Genomic DNA, 22,347 nt, shown 5'->3' on the forward strand with positions numbered 1-22,347 from the left:
GGCTGCACTCGACCAGAGTGGGAATCCCACTCTGGAAATGGACTGCAGTTTCCGGGGAGATTTTCTGTGTGTCTCTGTCCTTCAGGTTCTGCCCATATGACAGAGCCTGGCCATAGCCACTGTCCTTGGGGTAAAGGAGCTTTCTCCCCCAGATACTCTATTCTACTAGTCTGAGGGAGCTCAATGTTTATGGGATTGCCAAATTTTAGTTAAGAATCAATGGGCCATAATGCAACATATCTAACTATGTTAAATGCTTCATGGGTGCCTGCCAGCTTCCAAACTTGCCAGGAGGCATATGGTGTTTCTGAGGAAGGAAAAATGCAAACTGAGCCCTGAGGTCAATTCTTCAACATCAAACTGTCATATTCTCAACTTACTGTTCCTCTAGGGCACTTAGAATAAAGAGCCTGACTTGATGGCCTGTCTCTCCTCAGTTCCCCAATAGGTCAGCGAGTGGGCGGTAGGGTTTTTGGAGGAGCAATGTACCCAGAACAGTTGGGGGACTCCCCAAGAGGTGCTTTGGCGTAAATCAGTCTTGGAGAGGCACATGATCTAGGTATTTGACTTTAGGTGCATTTCCTGAAGATGGACATTTCGCTGGCATTGTCTGGTGCTACCCAGGCTGGTTCCGGGCAGGCGTCAGGCTCCAGGAGCTGCTTCACAAGGCTCACTCAGAATCCACTGTGTGGTCGAAGGCATGCTGGGAGCGCCTCTGCTTCCTGGACGAAGCATACAGGCACGCCAGAAACACCAGACACAGCAAGGCCACTGCTGTGAAGAAGGCAAGGATACCCATAAAGGCAGGTGGGTCCATGGGCAGGTGGATCAGGGGGCTTTCGGCTGGGATCTGGTTGGTCAGGCTGAGCATGTAGCCCAAAGACCAGGCTATGCTGCTGTTCCCCACCTGTATGGTAGAAAGATGGCTTAGTTCTCAGGGTAGGGCTCGAGGTGGGAATTACACACATACACCACTGTCATCCTCATGAAACACCCACCAGAAACTGTGGCCTAACGTCAAAGGACTTGCCCAAGTTCAGACACTGCAGAGATTGGGCTAGAATCCAGGTCACTGAGACCCTACCCTCAACACTGTGGAGAAATCGTCGGAGTCCTCACAACCTCGTCACAGGCAAGTAGGATGATGGCACAGTTAATAACAGTGGGAGTTTCTCCACTGTCCGGTACAGAAGTATCTGTGGCTAAACAAAGAGGGTAATGAGCAGTTTACTGAACCCAGGACCAGTTTCTCAGCACAGGGGGTCAGTCTAAATAGGAAACAGACTTTGTCAATATCTTATGTTAGTTCCATCAGTTTTTGTTTCCATGTTTTTAGGCTGTTTTATTAGATACAAAAAAGTTTAAAATTTGCAATCTTCAGAAGGAACTCTATATCATTATGTTGTATTCCTTTGTATCTTGAATGATCCTCCTTATTTTAAAGCCTATTTGGTCAGATATTAAATAACTATACTGAAATTTTTAGAAAATAGCTATACCGTTTTCTTTTGGGTAGTGTTTGCCTGATAGCTAAATTTTTTTATTTTTTATTTTTTAATTTTAATTTAATTTTATTTTTAGATTTTATTTATTTATTTGACAGAGAGAGACACATTGAGAGAGGGAACACAAGTGGGGGGAGTGGGTGAGGGAGAGGTAGGGGCTTCCCACTGAACAGGGAGCCCAATGCGGGGCTCAATCCCAGGACCCTGGGATCATGACCTGAGCCGAAGGCAGATGCTTAACGACTGAGCCACCCAGATGCACCTAAATTTTTTTTTTTAATTTTCAAACTTTCCATGTCCTTTTGCTTAACACCTAAGGATTTCTCTTACAAACAATATACGCTTGATTTTTAACAATCTAATCTGACAATATCTGTCTTCTAACTGGTAGGTTTAGTCCATTTATGATTATTGTGATTATTGATATATTTGGACTACTTCTTTCTAATATCTTAGTTTTAAATTCTCAATTAGTGCTATTTTCCTTTTTCTATATTTTTTTCCTTTCTTGCCTTAAAAATGATATATAAATAAAGTCTGCCTTTACAAGATGAGCATTTTAGGCAACTGTTGTGACCCTTTACCCTGCTCCCTTCACACTGGATATTAGCTATATTTGAATGTTGGGTTGTTATGAATGGGTTTTCTTTTTCTTTGGTGTAAGTTTTCTTTTTTCTTTTTTTAAATATACAGTTTAAGCCACCACATCATTTATTCTTCCTGCCTATATTTTTATAACATTTCCTGGATTTATTTCTCTTACTTTTTTTTCCTTCAAAAATATTTTTGACGTCTCTCTGTGGCAAATCTTCTAAATCTTTTTATGCCTTCATGTTTGAATACTAATTTGGCTGTATATAAACTTCTTTACAAATAAAAGAAAGGGATTTGAAGGCTGGAATTCTGTATCCATCCAAACTAGTATCCGAGGGGACATCACTTTCCGTTCTCAGAATGTACTTTCCTGCTAATTAGATTCATTAGAAGCAAAGTGTAGAGAGTGCATGCCACCAAGAGTCCTTATATGTCTCCAGACAGCCTTATCTTTTTGTAGATGATTCAATTTTGTTTATGTAAAAGTAGACAGTCACAGGCCTAATGCTGGCTATTGATTGGTTTAAACTAATTATTGCTAAAGCTAATATCAAACAGACTGACTCCAGGCTTTATATCAGCTATTCCTGAAATGAGAAAATTCTCCCCAAATCCCGGGAACATAGGCTGGGTGAACATATCAGCAAGGTTGAGTCCTGCCTGGAAACGAGGCCTGGAGGGTGACAGGCCAGTCACCAGTAAATACAGTGACCTCAGGCACATTCCAAGAGAAGTTCTTACTTCATGCTGCTGTAAATCCCTAATACTCTATTACCCTGACATCTGTGTAAAATGGAGAGCAGTTAGTTACTAGCCTCTTAAGAATCACTGCCCTATTTAAAACTTCTTATCCAGCTGAAAAGTCTGATCCTTAAGATATTTATGTATACACTCAACAAACATTTAGTAAACACCTTCTAGGTTCTCGCTCCTGTACTGAAGATAATGAAACAGGTCCTGCGCTCGCAGAGCTCAGGGTCTGTGAGCTCTTGGCCTCTGATTCCTCACCCATGTGGAATGGTCTCCAGTGACACCTTCTCTGGATTCTCCACCATCTCTTCTGGAAAGCTCACAAGGGATTGAAGTCTCTTCAGCTTCCCCTCAGCAAACTGAAATCACCCTCTTCTACATTTCTTCCGCACCTATATACACAAGTCTTTTGAGAGGAAGAGGAGAAAACAACCTGTGCCTTGACTTACTTCTTTTTTAAAATGTATTTGGGGCCAGGTCTCCTCGGTGAATCTGTATCCATTCACAAGCAAGTGGTAGATATAGTGGGCTGAGAAGCAGTAGGAGCGGGCGTATACCTCGTCAAACCTGGGGAGCAGCAGCGGGAGCTGAAGAGGAGGTCCCAAACATATGAGGCAGGCACGTTTGAAAATGCAAGTTTTAGAACACATTTTAAAGACTCTCATCCCCTAGAATTTCATAATACCATCACCATAAAATCATCCAATTGTATCAAATCATAATGAAAATACCCCTATGCAGTATGGAGTACACCACATGCTGTTGTAACCATTGTGCCTATGGTCAGAACATTCATCCACAATGCGTGTATGAGGTAGGTTCCCTTATTACCCCATTTTGTGGATGTGGTGAAAGCAGAACGGCATAAAGTCCCAACTCGGAACAAGCGTACACATGCACACAAATGGAATATACTCGGCTCCGCTCACTGTGTTGTATGGATGCTGCCCCTTTCCCTTTAAATACTGACCTGACTCCAGCTCTCTGAGCAGAAATCCCAGGTGCTTGAGTTGAAGGCTTTCAGGGAAAAGCTCCCCGAAAGATTGAAAGCACTGGCTGTGTAGTAGAATCCTGCAAAAGCCTGGAAGGGGGTCGCACAGAAGGAAGTCAGTTCTCAGAACGTGATATGTTATGGAGCTTTCAGCGTGGGGAATAAAGAAGTGGGAAAACAGGGCAGCAGAAGAGAAACAGAAAGGGGAGAGCTAAATCTTCAATGGGGGGAAAAGGGAATCTTTTGGTGGTTTTTGCTCTTACCACGAATGCCCCTTTAACTTTTGGCTGATAAACCCCATCAAAGGAACAGGCTTCTTGGTCATGGCAAGCTTTGAAGTCAAACAGGAAAGCCACCTTTTCCCTACACAGTGATGGGTCTCCGCTTCCTTCAAAAGTGATGATGTCATCAGGGTCATAATTTACAGGCCTCAAGTCTGCTGTGCACAGGCTGTCAAATATGTAGCCCCCAGTGAGGGTGGTGACATAATTCCGAGGGTAACAGGGGTTGATGATATTGGTTTTGGTGGGAGAATCCTGTAGGTACAAGAGGGAGGTGTCAGAAACCACTCTTTTGTGGAGGGCCAAAGTGTTTCCCTCTTGCAAATCCTCAGTATTGCACCCTCCCATGCCAAGAAAGAAATGGATGGAAAACATGCCATTTTGTGTCAGTGTGCACTTGAAGGCAACTCCCAGGTTGTCTTGAGAGCTCCAGTGGGGGTGGGTGAACCTGCACCAAGCACGATGCCAGGCTCTCGCTCATATTATCTGACCCAGTCCTCAAGACAGTCCTGGGAAGCAGGTTTTATGAAATCCATTTGGATGGGAAAACAAGATATGTTTAGATTAATTGATCATTTTGAATAGAATATCCCCTATCCCCCTAACAAAATAATCCAAAAGGTTACAAATAAGTATATTATGAAAGTTAAGGTTCCCTCCCAACCACTTCTAGCCACCAGATCCCCTCCCTAGAAGTAACCACTATTGCCAATTTTTGTGATTTCCTGCCAGGGATACTTCTTGCATGCATATGCAAATATCTTTTCTTCTCCTCCCTCTTCCTTTTTCTAAAAACGATAAATCATAGTACTCTATACACAGTTATGCCCCTTGCTTTTCTTACTTAAAAATATACCTTTCACATCTTTCCCATCATACGTGTAGAATGGCCTCTTCTTTTTAGTAACTGCATAGCACTCCACTGTACAAATAAACTATAGAGGAGATTCCTTAGATAAGGAATATGAATATGAATATTTAGATGGTTTCCAATCATTCTGCATTATAAACAAGGCTGCAACAAATATCCTTCTTACGTATAAATCTTTGATCCATTTGTAATTTATTCGGTGTAAAGATTGTAATAGGGAACCTGACTTTACTTTTTTCAAATGACTATCCAATATTTTATCTACTGGTGAAAAATATTCTTCTTATCTTATGCTAAATTCCAAAGTGTGTTTGGTTCTATTTATGGACTCCCTTTTCTAAGGAATTGGATTTGAACTCTGTCCAATTTCAAAGCCACTAAAGCATCTCCTGCCGTAAAGTCTTGACTCAGACAATATTTATTCCAACTCTTTCAATTTACTGATGTAGGAAATTGAGATACACAACAAAGTAATGCAATCATTTAACAAAGGCCAGTGACAGGACTCCACACATAAGCGTCCAGAAGACAAGCACTCATCCAATGTAACTCTAATGAGCGTCCTCCAGAAGATCTTAATATGACTGAGTCATATTAAGAAGGTTCACCAAGATGACTGGGAAACCAGACCCAGACTGGTGGAATTTACTTAGTCAGTGTTCGTGATGTAGTCATCTTGGTGAACCTTCTAAGTCGGGGTTTGCTAAGGAGCAAACAGGCTCCTTTCTGCTTCAATGGTATGAAAAAAATTCACAATTTTCAAAAATTGGTATGTCTAATTTGTAACATGTCACACCAGGGTCACCCTATGGCTGAAATATTGGTTTAAAGGGGGAAAAAAAAAGAAATCAATCAACTGGTTATTTAATTTACCCCTCCAAATCTGACATACTTTTTAAGTAGTTAAAATGAAATAAATTATTTCTGGCTTGGCCTGGAGAAGAAGCAAGATAATATCAATTATTTCTAGCTTGGAACACAGAAGAAGCTCAGGAAAGATTCTTTCTTTTTTTTTTTTAAGATTTTATTTATTTATTTGAGAGAGAGCGAGCTTGCGGGTGAGCATGAAGTGGGGAGGGGCAGAGGGAGAAGCAAACTCCCCACTGAGCAGAGAGCCAGACGCAGGGTTCCGATCCCAGGAGCCTGGGATCATGACCTGAGCTGAAGGCAGACGCCTAACTGACTGAGCCACCCAGGCGCCCCTAAAGATTATTTCTATGCTCTTTTTGGAGTTTGAATGATTTGTGATGGCGTTCTTTAAATATAATTTGCCAATGGTCCAAGTTGCTCAGGCCCTCAACATTCAACAAATCTCCCCTGAACTTAGTATTTGCACGGCACTGACACTAAAGGGTCAACCACTAGGCTTGAGAGCAAAGAAGTCCACTGGAAAACTGCAGCATAACTTGGTCTTGGAGTAAATCCCATCAAAAGTGGAAAAGTGGAGATAGGAACTATCTTCTATAGTGATGGAAACTATTAAAGGAACACACCAGGAAACTAATTTAAAAGGAAGGCACAGGACCAATAATGAAAAGTATGTTTTATTGAAGGATACAAACCAAGAACTAAATAATTGGAAGGATATTTTATAATTCTATATGGGAATTCATAATATCATCGATTAGCCAATTTTTTACCAATTAATTTTCAGTCAATGCAACTGCAATCATAATTTCAATGAAAAAAAGTTTTCCTTTCTGTTACTGCTTAAGATGATTTTGAAGTTCAGAATAAATGTCTGAGACTAGAAAAACAAACTACTGCAACTAGAATAATTGGCTCAAGAATGGAAAAATGGATGAATAGAACAGGAAATCCAGAAACAGATCCTCCTTATCCAAGGGATTATTACTGGAATGTCCCAGAATCCCTGAAATAATCAGATTGCAAAAAGTCATCACAACCTTGTTGGTGGGAATTTGGATGGTTTTTAATTTTGTTGGAAGATTGCCTATTTATCCACTTATATAAAAAATATACCTACCCTTCAATTCTATCCTACAGAAGCAAAATCACTATTTCATAAGGTTATATGCACAAGAAGCTTTACTGGATTATTATTGCTGCAGCAAAACAGGACATAGCCTGGTGTCCATCAGGATAGGAATGATTGACAAATTGTGAAATACTAGAGGGTAAAGAAAATAAGTTAGATATCGATCTGGAAAGTCTAGAACAACGTATCAAGCTGTGAACAGTGAAGACATTTGGTGAATAGGGTTGGAAAGAGATTTCTTTCATTGTTACTTTAATATGTTTTTTGCATAGTTTGACTTTTTAAAATAAAAATGTACTTTCTTTTATAACAAAATGACCAATACAATTTTTCTTTTTAAATAATGGTACTTGGAATATTATGTGTCTATAAAATAATAATTTCAAAGGATATTGAACAACACAGGAAACTGCTCATGGTATATTGTTAGGTAAAGGAAAAAGCTGGATATAGGGGCGCCTGGGTGGCTCAGTCCTTAAGCATTTGCCTTCAGCTCAGGTCATGATCCCAGGGTCCTGGGATCGAGCCCCACATCAGGCTCCCTGCTCAGCAGGAAGCCTGCTTCTCCCTCTCCCACTCTCCCTGCTTGTGTTCCCTCTCTCGCTGTCTCTCTCTCTCTGTCAAAAATAAATAAATAAAATCTTTTAAAAAAAAGCTGGATATAAAGCTATATATACCATATGAAGCCAAATTTGTAAATACACATATTCGTGCATGAAAAAAAATAACTGGAAGAAAATGCAACAGTATGTTTAAAGTGGTTAATTCTAGGGTTTTTTGTTTTGTTTTATTATTTAAATTTTTTGTGCCTGCTTTTCTAAATTTTTTCATTCAACATGTCTTACTTTAAAAACAAAAGAAAGAACTTTCTTAAATAGAGGGGAAGAAGGACCGTGAATGCATGTCCCTAGCGTCTAACAGGCTGTCAGAGACTCCAGCCCTGGGGCAACTGGAGGCTTGTTCATACAAAAACAGTTTGCAAAGCTTATATTCAGGTATTGTTCTCACCACACTGTGACAGATGAGGAAACCAGACCCAGACTGGTGGAATTTACTTAGTCAGTGTTCGTGATGTAGTCATCTTGGTGAACCTTCTAAGTCGGGGCTTGGCAATATGTATTTGGCACATGAAAGTACTGGTCAAGCAGGTCTGGACATGCATTTGTGGGTGATCCTCAGCACACCTGGATCCTTCCCCTCACCTGAGTCAGAAGACTTTGAGGGCAGAGCCATCCTCTCAGGCATCCAGAGGTTACCAGGCAAGTTGGAGGGCTGCCCCCGTCCCTGTGAGCTGATGGGCCACAGTAGAGCCTGGGGTCTCCCACACTCTGTCCCTAGGCCTGGGCTCACACCTTGAGACCTACGTTCTCAAGCCCAAATGAAACCTCAGACAGGTGGAGTATTTGCTTCTCCACCGTAGATTCTTGGATAGTCATTCTTTAATAAACATTATAAAAATAAAAACCACACACACAAACATTCCTCAGGGCCAGCCAAATTCAAGAGGTTACCTTCTCTGACCTTCACTCACCCTGGAAAAAGGATGATTTCACATGCTCCCTTTCTCCTGTTTCAAGTTCAGAGGAGACCCTGCCCTCCACCCTTGTCAGGACTAGAGCTGGAGGGAGGGGCTTTAAGCATTGCTAGAAATGAAAGGAGATGGGGAAAAGAGGTGTTTCCAGAACTTCTGTCTTGGGAAGAAGCATCTTGGCTGACGTACGTTAGTGAGCAAGTGGGGAGGAGTGGTGGTTATGGAGACCTTGCTAGGGAGGATTGATAGGGTTCCCTGTGGGGTTTGGCTTGGCCAAGTGGGTGTGATGAGCCTCTGGGGTGGGCACTGGGTCTCTTGAGCCCCAAGGACTGCCTGCAGGATCCCCCACTCTGTCCTTCCCAGGCAGTGCTCAGCCTCTCCCAACAATGCCTGCCACATGCATGTGTACTGAGGCTCCAACCTTTCCTGTGAGGCTCAAAGAGAAGCTCTGGGGAGCAGGCCGGATCTGGAGGGTGAATTCTCACACACACCCCTGCATGACTACTCAGTAAATGCAGGGGTCTGAAGATGTCGGTTTTGCTGATGGCACTTTGGTCAGCCAGACCATGTTTCCCTGCAGGCTAGTGGCTGGGGGAATACTGCTTCCTTCCTTAATTGCCAAAGTAGGTGGGAGGGGTGGGGGTTAACCTATGGTGCTGTGTCCACTATGTTCACAGGCCGACCCAGCCCTTGTCCCCTGTCCCTGGGTCTCACCAGAAGCCAGGATCTGTGGCTTCTGATTGGCCTCATGCCCCTCTAGGTGGTCAAAGTCCCTTTCCTTCATCTTCATCTTCCCTTCTCAGCCATGCATGGCTGAGATGGATGTCCCCCGAGCACTGGAGTTTGGGGTCTAGGGTCTCATCCACGGAGCTTGTGCTTGCTGACACACACCACACTAACACTGAGTTTACCTTAGGGACAGCCTTCCAGCTGATGCCTGAAGTAGCCATCTGTGCCATGGAACAGTTACTGTGTGAATTACTGACCATGGTGATGGAATTCTGTTACTCCCAAGTCCCACCATATAAAGGGCATCAAACCTGCCTAATATAGGCCCATCTAAAAGGAGGCTGAGCCCAGGGAAGGCTGAGTCCTGTCCTCTCCCCTGTCAGCAAGTATATTTCTCTTGGTACCACTTTTGTTATTTTGTCTGCACTCAGGGGAGTCGCAAAATTCTCAGGCTTATTTAGCTATTGGTTTAAAACAGTTTGTGTCCATAAAGGGATCCCAGGTCTTGAATCATATACAAAACATTTGGTGCCCTGGAATTTCCCTAGACTTCTGACTCAAATTCACTGGAAGTGGTCAATACAACAGAGAGAGAGAGAGAGAGCTTGGACCCCCATGAGTAAACTGGAACATGCTCTCATTTCTCTCCACATTCTAATTGGAGTGGAAAGGACAGACCCCAGAAGCCAAGGCCCCCTCCCCTCAAGACCCCCAGGGAACACCTGCTGTCCCCCCTACCTCCCCCGCCCCGGCTCAGGTACCTGAACGAGTATCGCCAGAAACCTCTTCTCAGCCTCGTTCCGGCCATAGCACTGGAAGCTATGTGTGTAGAGCGTGTACACATAGCCATACAGGGACACTTTCATGATGTTGCTGGTGTTCAGCCCTACCTTCTCTCCAGCCGCAAAGGATATTTGGGTGGAGGCACCACCTAAATCCAGGGCACCTGTGGTCTCCACTCCATTTGGATGCACCCACATATGCCACAGGTTCTTCTGCACAGTGGGAAAAGGAAGCAAGAGAAAAGTCAAGAGGCACCATCTGTTTGCCCAGGGCTCTCCACCCAAGACCCATATCTAATTGCTAAGAAGTATGACATGGGGAACATTTGAGGGCCAAATCTCTCCCTTATTTCAAGGGTGGTGAACTCAAATGCTTTCCGAGTCTGGGCAGACAACATAAGTGAGTGAAGCAGATTAGGTGTCGACAATAGGGAATGGTGGGGACTGTGGCAAACTGGGGACTACATGGGCTATACTCTATTCCAGTTAGTTGTTGTCATGTGGAATGTGAGTTCACTGTGACCAGTGCTTCCAATTTTGAGGGGGTGTGGGGGTCAGGACAAGCTATAAATGTGGATTTTTATGTGAAATTTCCAAAATATTAATTGTTGGCAATTAATTAAAATATAAGAATATATTTGAGCGGGAACAACATAGGTGTTGGGCTGGATATGGTTTATGCCCTCTGTAACATGGTGATTATCTCTTGGAGTTGGCCTTCCTTTGAACAAGGGGCAGGGCATGTGGGGACTGCAGTGTAAGGGACCCGGGGACACAGGATGGGTTGGGAAGCCTGAGGGCTCCAGAAATTTCAGAGGGCTGTGGAGCTTTGGGAAGGGTCATTCTCTAGCTACCCTTCAAAAGACCCATAGGCTTTAGATTTAGGTCCCCCCCCACCTCCAATTTCTTATTAGTTAGTAAAGTGATGATATTCCCTCTCCTCTGTGCATGTGGTCCTGCTTATGATACAATGTTTTTGCCCCAGCTATATGTGTCTTTTCTTGGCTATTGTTTCATAGGTGTATCCTTAATGCATTATATGATAAGGATGACACAGGACAGATGCCCCCGTCAACATGCACCTCTGCTTTAAGTGGCCACCCACAGGGGATGGGATAAATAGCAAGATTAAAAACCATGCACTTGTTTTCACACACCTCCAGGAAATTTCCCATTAAATAGTTGGCTGTAATCCATCCATATATCCCTTCCTCTTGCCCAGAAATGATTTGAGCACCCCTAAAATCAAAGGGCTGGGACTTGAAGTAGTTTTGGATCCTTGCAAGGACTTCATTAGCTGCTGTTTCATTTTGTAACCTATGCAAGGCACAGAACACAAAAGGCTGAGTGCCTGGACAAGAGAGTCTTAAAATAATCTCACTCAGGTGAAAAGGTAAACCTCCCCACCCCTCTGCTGGCAGGGACGATTTTCCAGATGTGTGCAAAAATGGCAACCCTTTTTGCAAGTTGAAGCCTCCTAGGCAACCGTGAAGGCAGATGCACTTGTTACCTGTCAAACTGCCAATCAAAAAAATAGCTTCAAGTAAAAATACCCCTCATCCTCTCCTCCCTTACCTATTGCCATCCCATTCTCTAGCAACCAGTTAACCAAAAGATCTTCCTGCTTAATCACCATTGCTCTGTCTCAGATCAGATCAGCACAGGAAAAGGGATTGGTGAAGCCATAGGGGTGGCATAAGTAATCTCCTGGGGGCACCACATAAAGGAGCCCTCATCAGGCCAGAAGGAAGGGGGATCTGAGGAGGAGGGGGGAAAGGAAGAAGGTTGAGTTTTCAACAGTCCCTGCTTTGCTCTTGGGGAGGGCTTTATCATGAGGGGATATGATGGCTATCATGGCCGTCATTGGATTGAAATCCATCAGTGTGCTGACCCACGGAAGAGTGGCAACACAGCATTCTTATATCACCCAATGATATAGCATTATAATATTCATTTGCTGCCATTTTACCTTATGGAAGAAGATTCACTTGGGAGATTATTTTCCCTTTCATCAGTGGGTTAAGAAAGCCAGGGGCACCAGCTCATTCTTGGCTCAAGAAGAAAGAGCCATGTTACCAGCTGAAGGTCATGCTAATTCAGCAGCAAATTGTCACTGCTTAGAAAATAATTCAAGAGTTTTCCTAGTTTTATCAGTTCCCATCCCAGAGGATTCTCATTATTGCTTTTTTTTATATTTGACTTTTCTAGCAATTAAAATGTCAGCTAGTTCCTTAGAAGGAATGGATCACCATCAGAAAGTTTTACAAGGAGGAGTTAATATTTAATTTATTCAAATGGGACATTCACCGTGTTCCCAAGTGGTGCACTTCCTATTCCATGGTTTTTGTCATGGGCTATAAATCACAGAGTCTATTAATTATTCCTTACCGGGAGGACTGTGAGAAAAAGTAATTGAGAAAAAGTTGGGTGCTTTTTTTCCATAAGACAGAAAAGTCAGAAGGAAGGAATTTCTATATCATTTCTATTTCAAGGAAACACAATAATTTTGAAACACACTTCAGATTCCAAGAGGGAGCAAAGAAATCCAATTTTCTCCCACGTTTTACTTGGTCAACCAGGACTTAGGAATAGAAACAAGGAGAGAAAACCCACAAGGAAAAGGCCCAATCCAACTGAGGGTGCTTCCTGATTTCTTTTAATGATCATGTTGAAGTGGCTCTGTTTGTTCCTGTGTATCTTCTTCATGCCCACACATATAATTTTATGTTACTGGCACCACAGACAAAGTGGCTTTGAAGCAAGATAAATGTCATCTTTGGGGGCTAAAACCTTATTTTCAAAGTTTGGAGCAACCTCTACCCTGAGTAGATTTAAGTTTGATGTTTTAAAAACTACTTTTCTTTTATTTCAAGGTCAAGGAAATAAAATAATGGAAAAAAAAAAAAGAGAGAGAGAGAGAAAGGGCTCTCAAAGACAGTACAACTGGGCTCAAAGTCATGGCTACAAATTTAGAAGGATCTGCTTAATTGAGTGAAATGAGCTGTTTATTTCTTAATAGCTCCAAAGACTTTGGGGTGAAGTGCAGAAATTCCACTATTTTCCAGCAGATTCCTGTGGCATTGTGTACATGGGTAGAAGCCACATAAATATGGGCTGCACTCAGTGGAACTGGTTGCGCACAGGTATCAAAAGACCAGGCATCAAAAACAATTTTTACTTTTCTAAAGAATTAGAGGTACACCTCATGAGATTTCATGTTACCTTCCTTTCTTCCAGAGTTCTCAGGAAAATCACCAACGGGGAGGGAATCCATTTTAGAACGATTTCTTTCTGGGTATTAAAATAAAGCCTGAAATTTTTCCAGCTTTTGGAGCCTCAATTTATGGCAGAATATGGGCTTCTTTCTTTCAGATTTGTTCCCAGGAATAGAGTTACATTCTTGGCAGGGTTCAACACATTCTTGGCTATTTTGATCATATGGGCTCCTTGGGGCCATTCCAGCCCTTACCTCAGCAAGCGCATCCCAGCCGTGGCCCCCAGGTAAATGTGGGTGGATCTATGGAGGTGGGCTGGAATCTGCCCCTTGACTTTTTCCATGCAATCCTCAAAGGCTTTGGGGACATCTTGGGGGTTTTTCCCATAGCTGGAGATCCCAGAGCCTGAAGAGCAAGCAATCAGCATTTCTTAGCATTCCCAGAAACCAACAAGAGCAGTACAACTTCTGAATAAAAAACAAATCAGCTTTGGAAATTAATGGGTTTGAGTAGGGGGTTGAAAACAGGTGGATGTGGTCACACTGATGAGTCAACTCCCAAAATATGGAAGGGAGGAATTACAAAAGTGAAAAAAATGAGCCAGGATCTGCTTAAGAAAAAGTCTCATTATGGAAATTTCAAATATAAATAAAAATAGGGAGAGTAGTATAATGGACCCCAATGCACCCATCTCCCAGCTTCCACAATGATCAATTCTTACTTCATCTGCTCTCTCTCCCCACAGAGCAAACTGCAGATATGGTATCATTTCATTCTCTAAATACTTCAGTATGTTTCACTAAAAGACAAAAATTCTTCTTCTTCTTTTTTTTTGTTCAGAAATAATCAATCTTATTGGCCTTTTGCTTCTCTAGTCTCCTTTCATACTACTTGCCTTTGGTAAGTTCACTTGTTTTTTGTTTTTTTTTTAAAGATTTTATTTTTAAGGAATCTCTACTCACAATGTGGGGCTTGAACCTACAAGCCTCACATCAAGAGTCACACACTCCACCAACTGAGCCAGCCAGGTGCTCCGGGAAGTTCATTTCTTGACAGAACTTCTACCAAATAGGTTTAGAGACATAGTGAAAGGTGGAACAGGAAAAATGAAACAAAAATTCAAATCTATGTCCCATGTGTTCAAACACAGAGGGTAAAAAGGAATCTTGCCATGGTTTATCTTCAGGAGACATTTTGGTATAACTATATATAATTTAACAAGACATCATCCTAAACATTAAATATAAAACAATACCCAAAAGTCCACATTTATAAATTTCAAGAAGTAACATACTTAGAGAGACATATAACCCAAACAAACCCATGACAGATTTCCTCAGTTAGGTCAGAAATCTCCATGAAGCTGAAATGAACCGTCACAGACAGAACTAAAAGTAGAGTTAGGCAAGAATTCTTTTAAATAAGCATAGCCACTGCCCTATTATTATGCCCATAAAAACTAAAAATAATCTCTTAATAGAATCAAATTCTAGCCAAGGTGCACATTTCCTCCATATTCATATATTTTCCTCCCCCCCCATCCTTGCCCCTACCTCCTCTTTCTCTCTATCCAGTTTGTTTGAATTAGAGTCCAAATAAATTCCATCCATTGCAGTTGGCTGGTGTGTCTCTTAAGTCTCTTTTACCCATAAGTTCTGTCCTCCCTTTCTGTTTTTCCCTTGAGATTAAAAAAAAATTTCTTTGCAATTTCATTTGTCTTATAGAGTTTCCTACAGCCTAGAATTTGCTGACTGCGTCCCATGATTCATGTAACATGCTGTTGAGTCCCGGCTTTTTCTATAAATTGGTAACTGAATGCAGAGCCTCAGTCAGATTCAGGTTTGGACTTTTTCAGAAGAAATAATTTATAGGGTTTAATGTGCACTTCCAGTGCAAATCACGCATATCTGGCTATTTCTCTTTGTGCTTGAGCAAGCATCAGAGATCATTGCTTAGACCCATTAGCCCAGTAGGATTTATGAAATGGTGATGTTTCATTTCCATCTTTCTTGCTTCACTTATAACCTAAATGCTTTCATAAGAGGAAAACTTCTCTCTCATTAACTATTTGGTTACCCTACAATACAGTTTGTACAGGGAAAGCAGGATAAGTGCTTGAATTTTTCCCCTTCATCAGCTTAAAAAATAGAGATTGCATGTCTTGTATCCTCCTAATTTATCCAGTGAGGGATTTTATTTGTTTGTTGTGTATCTTTAAGAACATATGAATTTGAAGATATATTTGATGTGTTTCGATTCATTGCAGTTATTATTCTTATTGATGGTCCTGGGGTTGGCCAGTGGAGTTCTCTTCAACATGACCCCTGAGTCCTTTAGATGTGATCTCAGAACCTTTGAGAGCTTCTTTGCTCTCTGATATTAGATGTGTGATCTTATGCACTTCTTGCCCCCGCTCTGGAATCAGCCACTTCTCCAAGGAGTGCTGGCTTCTTTTTTTTGAGTATGGTATTTAGTGTCTGAAATTTGGAAGCCTTTGCAAGGCTTTTCAGAGGACAGACTTAGGAAAACTTTGTTTCAAGAGAAAATGCATCGTGAATTCTTTTTTTTTTTTTTAAAGATTTTATTTATTTATTTGACAGAGAGAGAGAGACAGCGAGAGAGGGAACACAAGCAGAGGGAGCGGGAGAGGGAGAAGCAGGCTTCCTGCCGAGCAGGGAGCCCGATGTGGGGCTTGATCCCAGGACCCCGGGATCATGACCTGAGCCGAAGGCAGCCGCTTAACCGACTGAGCCACCCAGGCGCCCCTGCATTGTGAATTCTTATTGGTACTTCCACTTCAAAACTACAGGTTTTTACTTAAGTTGATCTTGACCTTTTTTTTCCTATGCTAAAAATCCTGCTTCCCAGCAACTCCAACTGAATAGCTCGCTTGCTTTATTTCACAATCCACCCACAAAGGTCTTAGGATGACAATACAAGCACTATCACCAACTGTGTGGTTATTGAAAACGGTTTAAGATTTTTTTTTTAAAGTTCTTTTTGTCCTAGGGTATATCCCATTAGGCATTATGGACCCTATGTACAGCATCCATGAATAAAATTTTCTTGAAACACATATATGTACATGCTCATTTGTTGCACATTGTCTGTGGCTGCTTTTGTGCTAAAGTGACAGTTGAATGGTTACAACAGAGACCATATGGCCAACAAGTAACAAATATTTATCACTTAGCTCTTTACAGAAAAAGTTTGTGGGCGCCTAGGTGGCTCAGTTGGTTAAGCAACTGCCTTCAGCTCAGGTCATGATCCTGGAGTTTCGGGATCAAGTCCCGCATCGGGCTCCCTGCTCAGCGGGGAGTCTGTTCTCCCTCTGACCCTCCCCCCTCTCATGCTCTCTCTCTCTCTCATTCTCTCTCCCACATAAGTAAATAAAATCTTCAAAAAAAAAAAAAAAGAAAAAGTTTGCTGTTCCTGGAGTTAGATGATTTATGGGCATCTCCAGCTTAATCTGTCTAAAGCCAAATTCCTTAATCCCTGCCATGCTCCCAACTGACCCACCCCCAGGGCTCCCCTCTCAAGAAGTGGTACCATCACACACGCAGTTGCTCAGGTCAGAACTGGTGCTCAGGCACCACCAACTTAGACATCTCACATTGAATCTTTCATGAAATCTTGTTGGCTCTACTTTCAAAATACCTCTCAAATCTGAGCACTCTTTCTTCCCTTCCCCCAGAACCATTCTAGATCAGAGTTTTTCTATCTTGGTACCACTGACATTTGGGGCCAGATAATTCTTTGTTGTGGGGCCATCCTGTGCATTGTACAATGTTTAGCAGCATCCTTGGTCTCTATCACTAGATGCCATCAGAACCACCAACCCCAATGGTGACAATCAAAAATGTCCCCAGACATTGTTAAATGTTCCCGGGGGAGCCAAGTTGCCCCACACTGACAAGCACAGTCTCAGCCAGACCACCACAACATCATAACTTTATGACATCATTACGTTCACTGTTCTAAAAGCCCTGGTTTCCCTGCTTCTGATCTCAGCCTCTGACTACATGTTCTACACCCAGAGTGCTCTGTTAAAAGTGTAAGTCATATCCATGTTAGTTCCTTGACCAGAATCTCCTAATGGCTTCCCAGTATACTCTGAAGAAAATGCATCTGAGTTCAAGTCAAACCTCTCACTGCTCTTAAGGCCCTCTGAGCTGGCCCTGACCACAGCTCTGGTGTCACTACTCACCTTTCTTCCTCTTACTCATTCTGCTCCAGCCACACTGGTCCCTTTGCTTTTCCTAGAAAATGCTAAGAAGCTTCCACCCCCAGGCTCTCCGCTTGCCAGGGCTTCTGCTCAGCATGTTCTTCCCTCAAAAATGTGTATGGCTCACACTCTCCTTTCACTTCTGCCTCTGCTTAACTATCCCCTCCAAACAGAGCAGGATCATTCTCTGTCCGCCTACCTCACTTGATTTTTCTTTACAGCACTTCTCCCTGACATGTTATATACCCTTTTATGATCTATCTCCTTGATTCGAATGTTGGTTCCACAATAGCAGAGACTTTGCATATTTCACTTTAGAATCCCCGGTGTCAAGAACAGTTACTGGCAAACAGTTGATACCCAATACGTATTTATTAAATAAATGAATAAATGAATCAGTCAATGAGATTTTCAAACCAGTGTGCAACTCTATACTAAGGGGATCATGTAGTCCAACCTGATCAGCTAGAGCTGGTCTCTGGAAAGGGACCGGTTAGGAGCCTTGTTGGAATGTCAAAACTTGGGGTATCTGAGCATGTCACCCAAGACCTATTTGCATAAGGTCCTATAAGCTTCCTAAAGGAAAGACAAGATTGGGCTCACAGGCTTATGGGATCCTGGGATTCACAACTCCAAGAAAGGAGGGTTGAAATCGCTATTCCAATCTGGAGAATGGTTGGACAGATGACACAAAACTTACTCGAGGTGGGACAGAAGCAGAAGATATGTACCCAAGCAAAGGATGCTTTCAACACCGTAATGGCCTGGTCCCCAACACAACTTTTTAAGGTATTTCAATGGAGAAGATGGTTACACTTAAGCTCCAGTGGAGTTTAAAGAACTTTAACTGCTGGTTTAAAGGGAACACATGAATGTCCTTTGTGGGAGGAGGCAGCCGCAGCCATGAGCACCACACACCATGAAAGAGATGAGGGTCATGTAGGAGCCCAGTGCCCTCCAGGGAATGGCTTTATAACATGCAGCCCAGAGCTTTGGACACCAGCATGGGGACCAGCAGCTAAGGCAGCACCCACTGAACTCAGAAAAATAGCAATAACCGAGGACTGATGATACTCACCAAGGCCCCTCCACCCCCGCCAAGAAAGAAATTTCCAAGAGCCTGGGTATCTGGGAAACCCGGCTGGGCAAGCAAGCATTTGTCACCCCCTCAGACTGGCCAAGGCAGGGGAGTCCTGGGAAATTTGCAACTGGGAAACCAGAAACCCAAATTATCCCTGGAGAAACCACATGTCTTCAAGGGGACAGCACTCGCCAAACTTTAACTCTGTATTTTGAGCTTTAGTTTGTGGTCTTCTGGTCATTTGGAGTATATATATGGATCCCTGAGGCTACTGCGATCAAAGGGAAGACCCATTTATGGATATGGTGTGGGCTCCATGACCCTGCCCCTCCCCTAAATCACATCCAGGGTGGCCGAGGGCCCCCACCCCTAGGAGACTGCCTGTGTCCCTCCATGAAGGTCACATCTCCCCCTACAGTCAGAAGACCATCAGGACTGACTTGGCTGAACTGTTCTCTGGGTCTAAAGACAGATCTGGGACAGACTAACTTCTTGGCAAGAATATCCACCAGGAGCTCTAAAGTGTGCTGTCCCATGAATAATAATAGCTAACACTTAATTGAGTGCTTACTGTATGCCATGCATTTGCCACCTGCTTTACATATATCATTGAATCTTCAAATGATTCCTATGGGATGGGTGTTACTATTATTATGCTTATTTTATAGATGAAGAGGTCAAGACACAGAGAGGTTAGAAACTTCCCAGAGCTCACACAGGAGGGATGAGGTGAAGTCTTAATCATTATCCTACACTATCCTCTCTTTTCTTGAAGTGGCTAGTCTCACCTTTCTAAATGAGCATCCTGCTTGAAGGTAAGCAAATGACTTAGAAGTTAGGACGAGATGGGATCTCTGGCTGAGCTTCGAGCAAGGTTGCAGCCACCTATGTCTTGTGGATACCAATGCAAGCAGTACTCAATAAACATCTAAGTCCCCTGTTAGGTGGAGCCTGGAGAGATGCCAAGCAGATACAGCTTCAAATAAAGACTTAATGTCTCAGCTGTCAGCTCCTGCATAGTTTGCTTCAGCAGCAGAGAGCTGCCTTGCTCAGTGTCTTGCTCTTCCCAGAATGGCAACATCCAACAATTGATGGCAACAGGGGTATCGCAGTCTAGCCAATTCAGGCCATGCAGGATAACTCTGATTGGCTGAAGCTTGGTCAGGCTCCTGTGGCTGTTTGACTTCTCTTTCTGAACAACCCTCCTTCTTCCTTTCTTCTATAGGTGCGGATCTCTAATAATTATCTTGCATCCTAAACTCTAGCTCAAAATCAGCTTCTTGACAACCTAACCTGGCACACTTATGTACTAGGTGAGCTCCTAGCTGCCCTCCATGGAAGGGCAGATGATCAGAACACTCTGTTATTCAAAGAAGTGTGTTAGTCTCCCTACGGGAAAGGCTAATTCTGCCCCCCCTCATCTTTTTCAATGACATGACCCTCCCAAAAGTTATTATATTTGGGAAGCTCATTGAGGTAAATGAAGGAAGCTGCTTGGGGCTGGGGGGACGAGTCCAGAATCTCTAACCTGTTGTCTTGTGGGCCAAGGGTATACCTGTTAACACATTCAGGATGTACTGGTCAGGAAGCTCCAGGCCAAGTCAAAGATCATGATGCTCTAAAGAGGCTCCTTTTAAAAAGGAGCACACATACACACACTCACTAACTGGGGTTTGTTATGAGTACTAAAGTCTTAATTGTAAAAGGCAAAATTACAAAACTTTGATTGAAGAATATCTTTATGACCTCAGGCTAAGAAAGATTTCTTGAATACAAAAGAGCAAATCATAAAGGAGAAGGCTGATAACTGTTCCTACATGAAAAATAAGAACTGTTCATCAAAAGACACAATGAAGAGACTTAGAACGGCGAACCACAAGCTGTAAGGAGATAGGAGAACAACGTAATAATACTAACAAAGCACTCATATTTACAATATATATATAAAGAACTCTAATGAATCAATGAGAAAAAGTCAAGCATTCAGTTGAAAAGTGAGCAAAAGACATGAACAGGCACTTCACAAAAACAGAAATGACCATAAGTATATGAAATATACATATAAAATATGAAAATATATTTATAATTTGTAATTTTGTAAATAAATAAAAATATAAATATACTCAACCTTATTCATATCCATCCTTTCCATAACCATGGACATACAAATGTCCAACAGGGAAAAATGAATGAGCTTCTGCTACTCCTATCAATGTAGATGAATCTTAAACACCCAAAGTTAGTGAACAAAGCAAATTACAGAGGAATAAATGTTTGATTCCATTTATATAAATACATGTTTGATTCCATTTTCAAGAACAGAAAAAACTAAATGCATAAGGACAAAACTAGAAAGGAGAACAAGGAAACAGTGAATATAAAATTCAGGCTATGTTGCGGAGATGCTGAGAATGTTCTGTTTCAGGGGTTGGCATCTCACAGGCCAAATCCGGTTCATCATCTTTTTTTTGTATAGCCTGTGAGCTAAGATAGTTTTTACATTTTTAAATAACAAGGAAAAATTAAAGCAATATGTTGTGACACTTGAGAATTATATGAATTTCAAAATTTCAGGGTCCATAAATCAAGCTTTATTGGAATAGAGCGATGCCCATTTGTTTATGTATTGTTCATCCTTGTCCATCTCTTTCTACCGCCCTCCCCCCCAACATACACAGCCAATTAGAATACAATTCCGCTACTGGAATACAATTTTCCATGACTTGCTCATGTTTCTGCATGTCTTATGAGCAGAGGCCCTGACTGCCTTTGTTCTGGATTGTATTTTCAAGGATGTTTGTGTAACAAGCAGGCTTAGAAGATAGAGATAGTGTTCTCCCCCAGATCAAAAGGCAGGCATTATAAGTGTTTCAGATTCCCTAATCTTGGGGTTCATCTTCTGTAATACAACCCACTGTGTGAACAGATACTGTCTGGCCCTCTTTACATCATCTTGTGCAAAGTGAGGCTCAGAGAACCAGCTCAAGAAAATGCCGGCACTCTGCCTGCTGCTATTACGGTGAGCAATAAACCATCCTTGGTTCTGACCTGGGAGACTTGTGTCTTCCACCAGCCTTCATTCATGCAAGCATGGCAGGGTAAAATCTCACACCATGCACCTCCATGTTTCAGACATGAGAAAACTGAAGCCCAGAGAAGGGAAATGAGTGGCCCAAGATCACTGTATGGATGAGGATCAGCACTAGCACAGGATTGCATATGTTCCTGATGCCCAGTCCAGTATTCATATCCTGCCTCCAGGCAGCTTCTTGGGATCCCTCCAGGCCTCCAAAGGCCCTTAGGACTCTCCCTTGCTTCCCTATGGGCCTCCTGCACACACTCTGGGCCTTACCTTTCACACTACACTTGAAGGTTTGACTGACCACTCCAGTATTATTCTCCTTCTCCGCTGGCCACTGATATACGTAGATGGTGGTTCTGGAAGACCCGGCATCAAGCACGATCCCATACTGAACAAAAGGGGAAAGGGAGAGTCAGAAATGGGCTGGGCTTCTCTGAGGACTCCTTTCCAATGGGCCACTGAGAACCTGGAATACTCTCAAGAGCTTAATCCACCCTGCATCATTTAGGTAGGGGCTGACCAAGGGAAAAAAAAAAATGATTTGCTCCAAACCAACTTTGTCTCCTTGGACTGTGGGGGAAGGGGATGGGGTGAGGTGGCTCAGGTATCCTGGGACATGGTTCTCAGCTTTGGCCACACATTAGAATCACTTGGGGAGTTTCCCAGTTCCAAGGCCACATCCCAGACCCATTAAATCAGAATCTCTGGGAG

General features: G+C 42.6%; 1 protein-coding gene across 1 annotated transcript in view; it reads right to left on the reverse strand.

The window, feature by feature from the left end:
• Nucleotides 1–670: 670 nt before the first annotated feature.
• The window catches only part of ENTPD3 (ectonucleoside triphosphate diphosphohydrolase 3), a 31,133-nt gene continuing 9,456 nt past the window's right edge, over nt 671–22,347 (reverse strand). Inside the window, exons 4-11 of the mRNA XM_021705847.1 lie at nt 21,907–22,024; nt 13,503–13,653; nt 11,191–11,350; nt 10,013–10,246; nt 4,104–4,376; nt 3,820–3,930; nt 3,299–3,436; nt 671–907 (exon numbers count right to left, since the gene is read on the reverse strand). Of these exons, the coding sequence (XP_021561522.1) occupies nt 671–907; nt 3,299–3,436; nt 3,820–3,930; nt 4,104–4,376; nt 10,013–10,246; nt 11,191–11,350; nt 13,503–13,653; nt 21,907–22,024 (1,422 nt within the window). The remainder of the gene's footprint in view (nt 908–3,298; nt 3,437–3,819; nt 3,931–4,103; nt 4,377–10,012; nt 10,247–11,190; nt 11,351–13,502; nt 13,654–21,906; nt 22,025–22,347) is intronic.

This window comes from Neomonachus schauinslandi, chromosome 1, assembly GCF_002201575.2.
Source record: "Neomonachus schauinslandi chromosome 1, ASM220157v2, whole genome shotgun sequence".
NCBI lineage: Eukaryota > Metazoa > Chordata > Mammalia > Carnivora > Phocidae > Neomonachus > Neomonachus schauinslandi.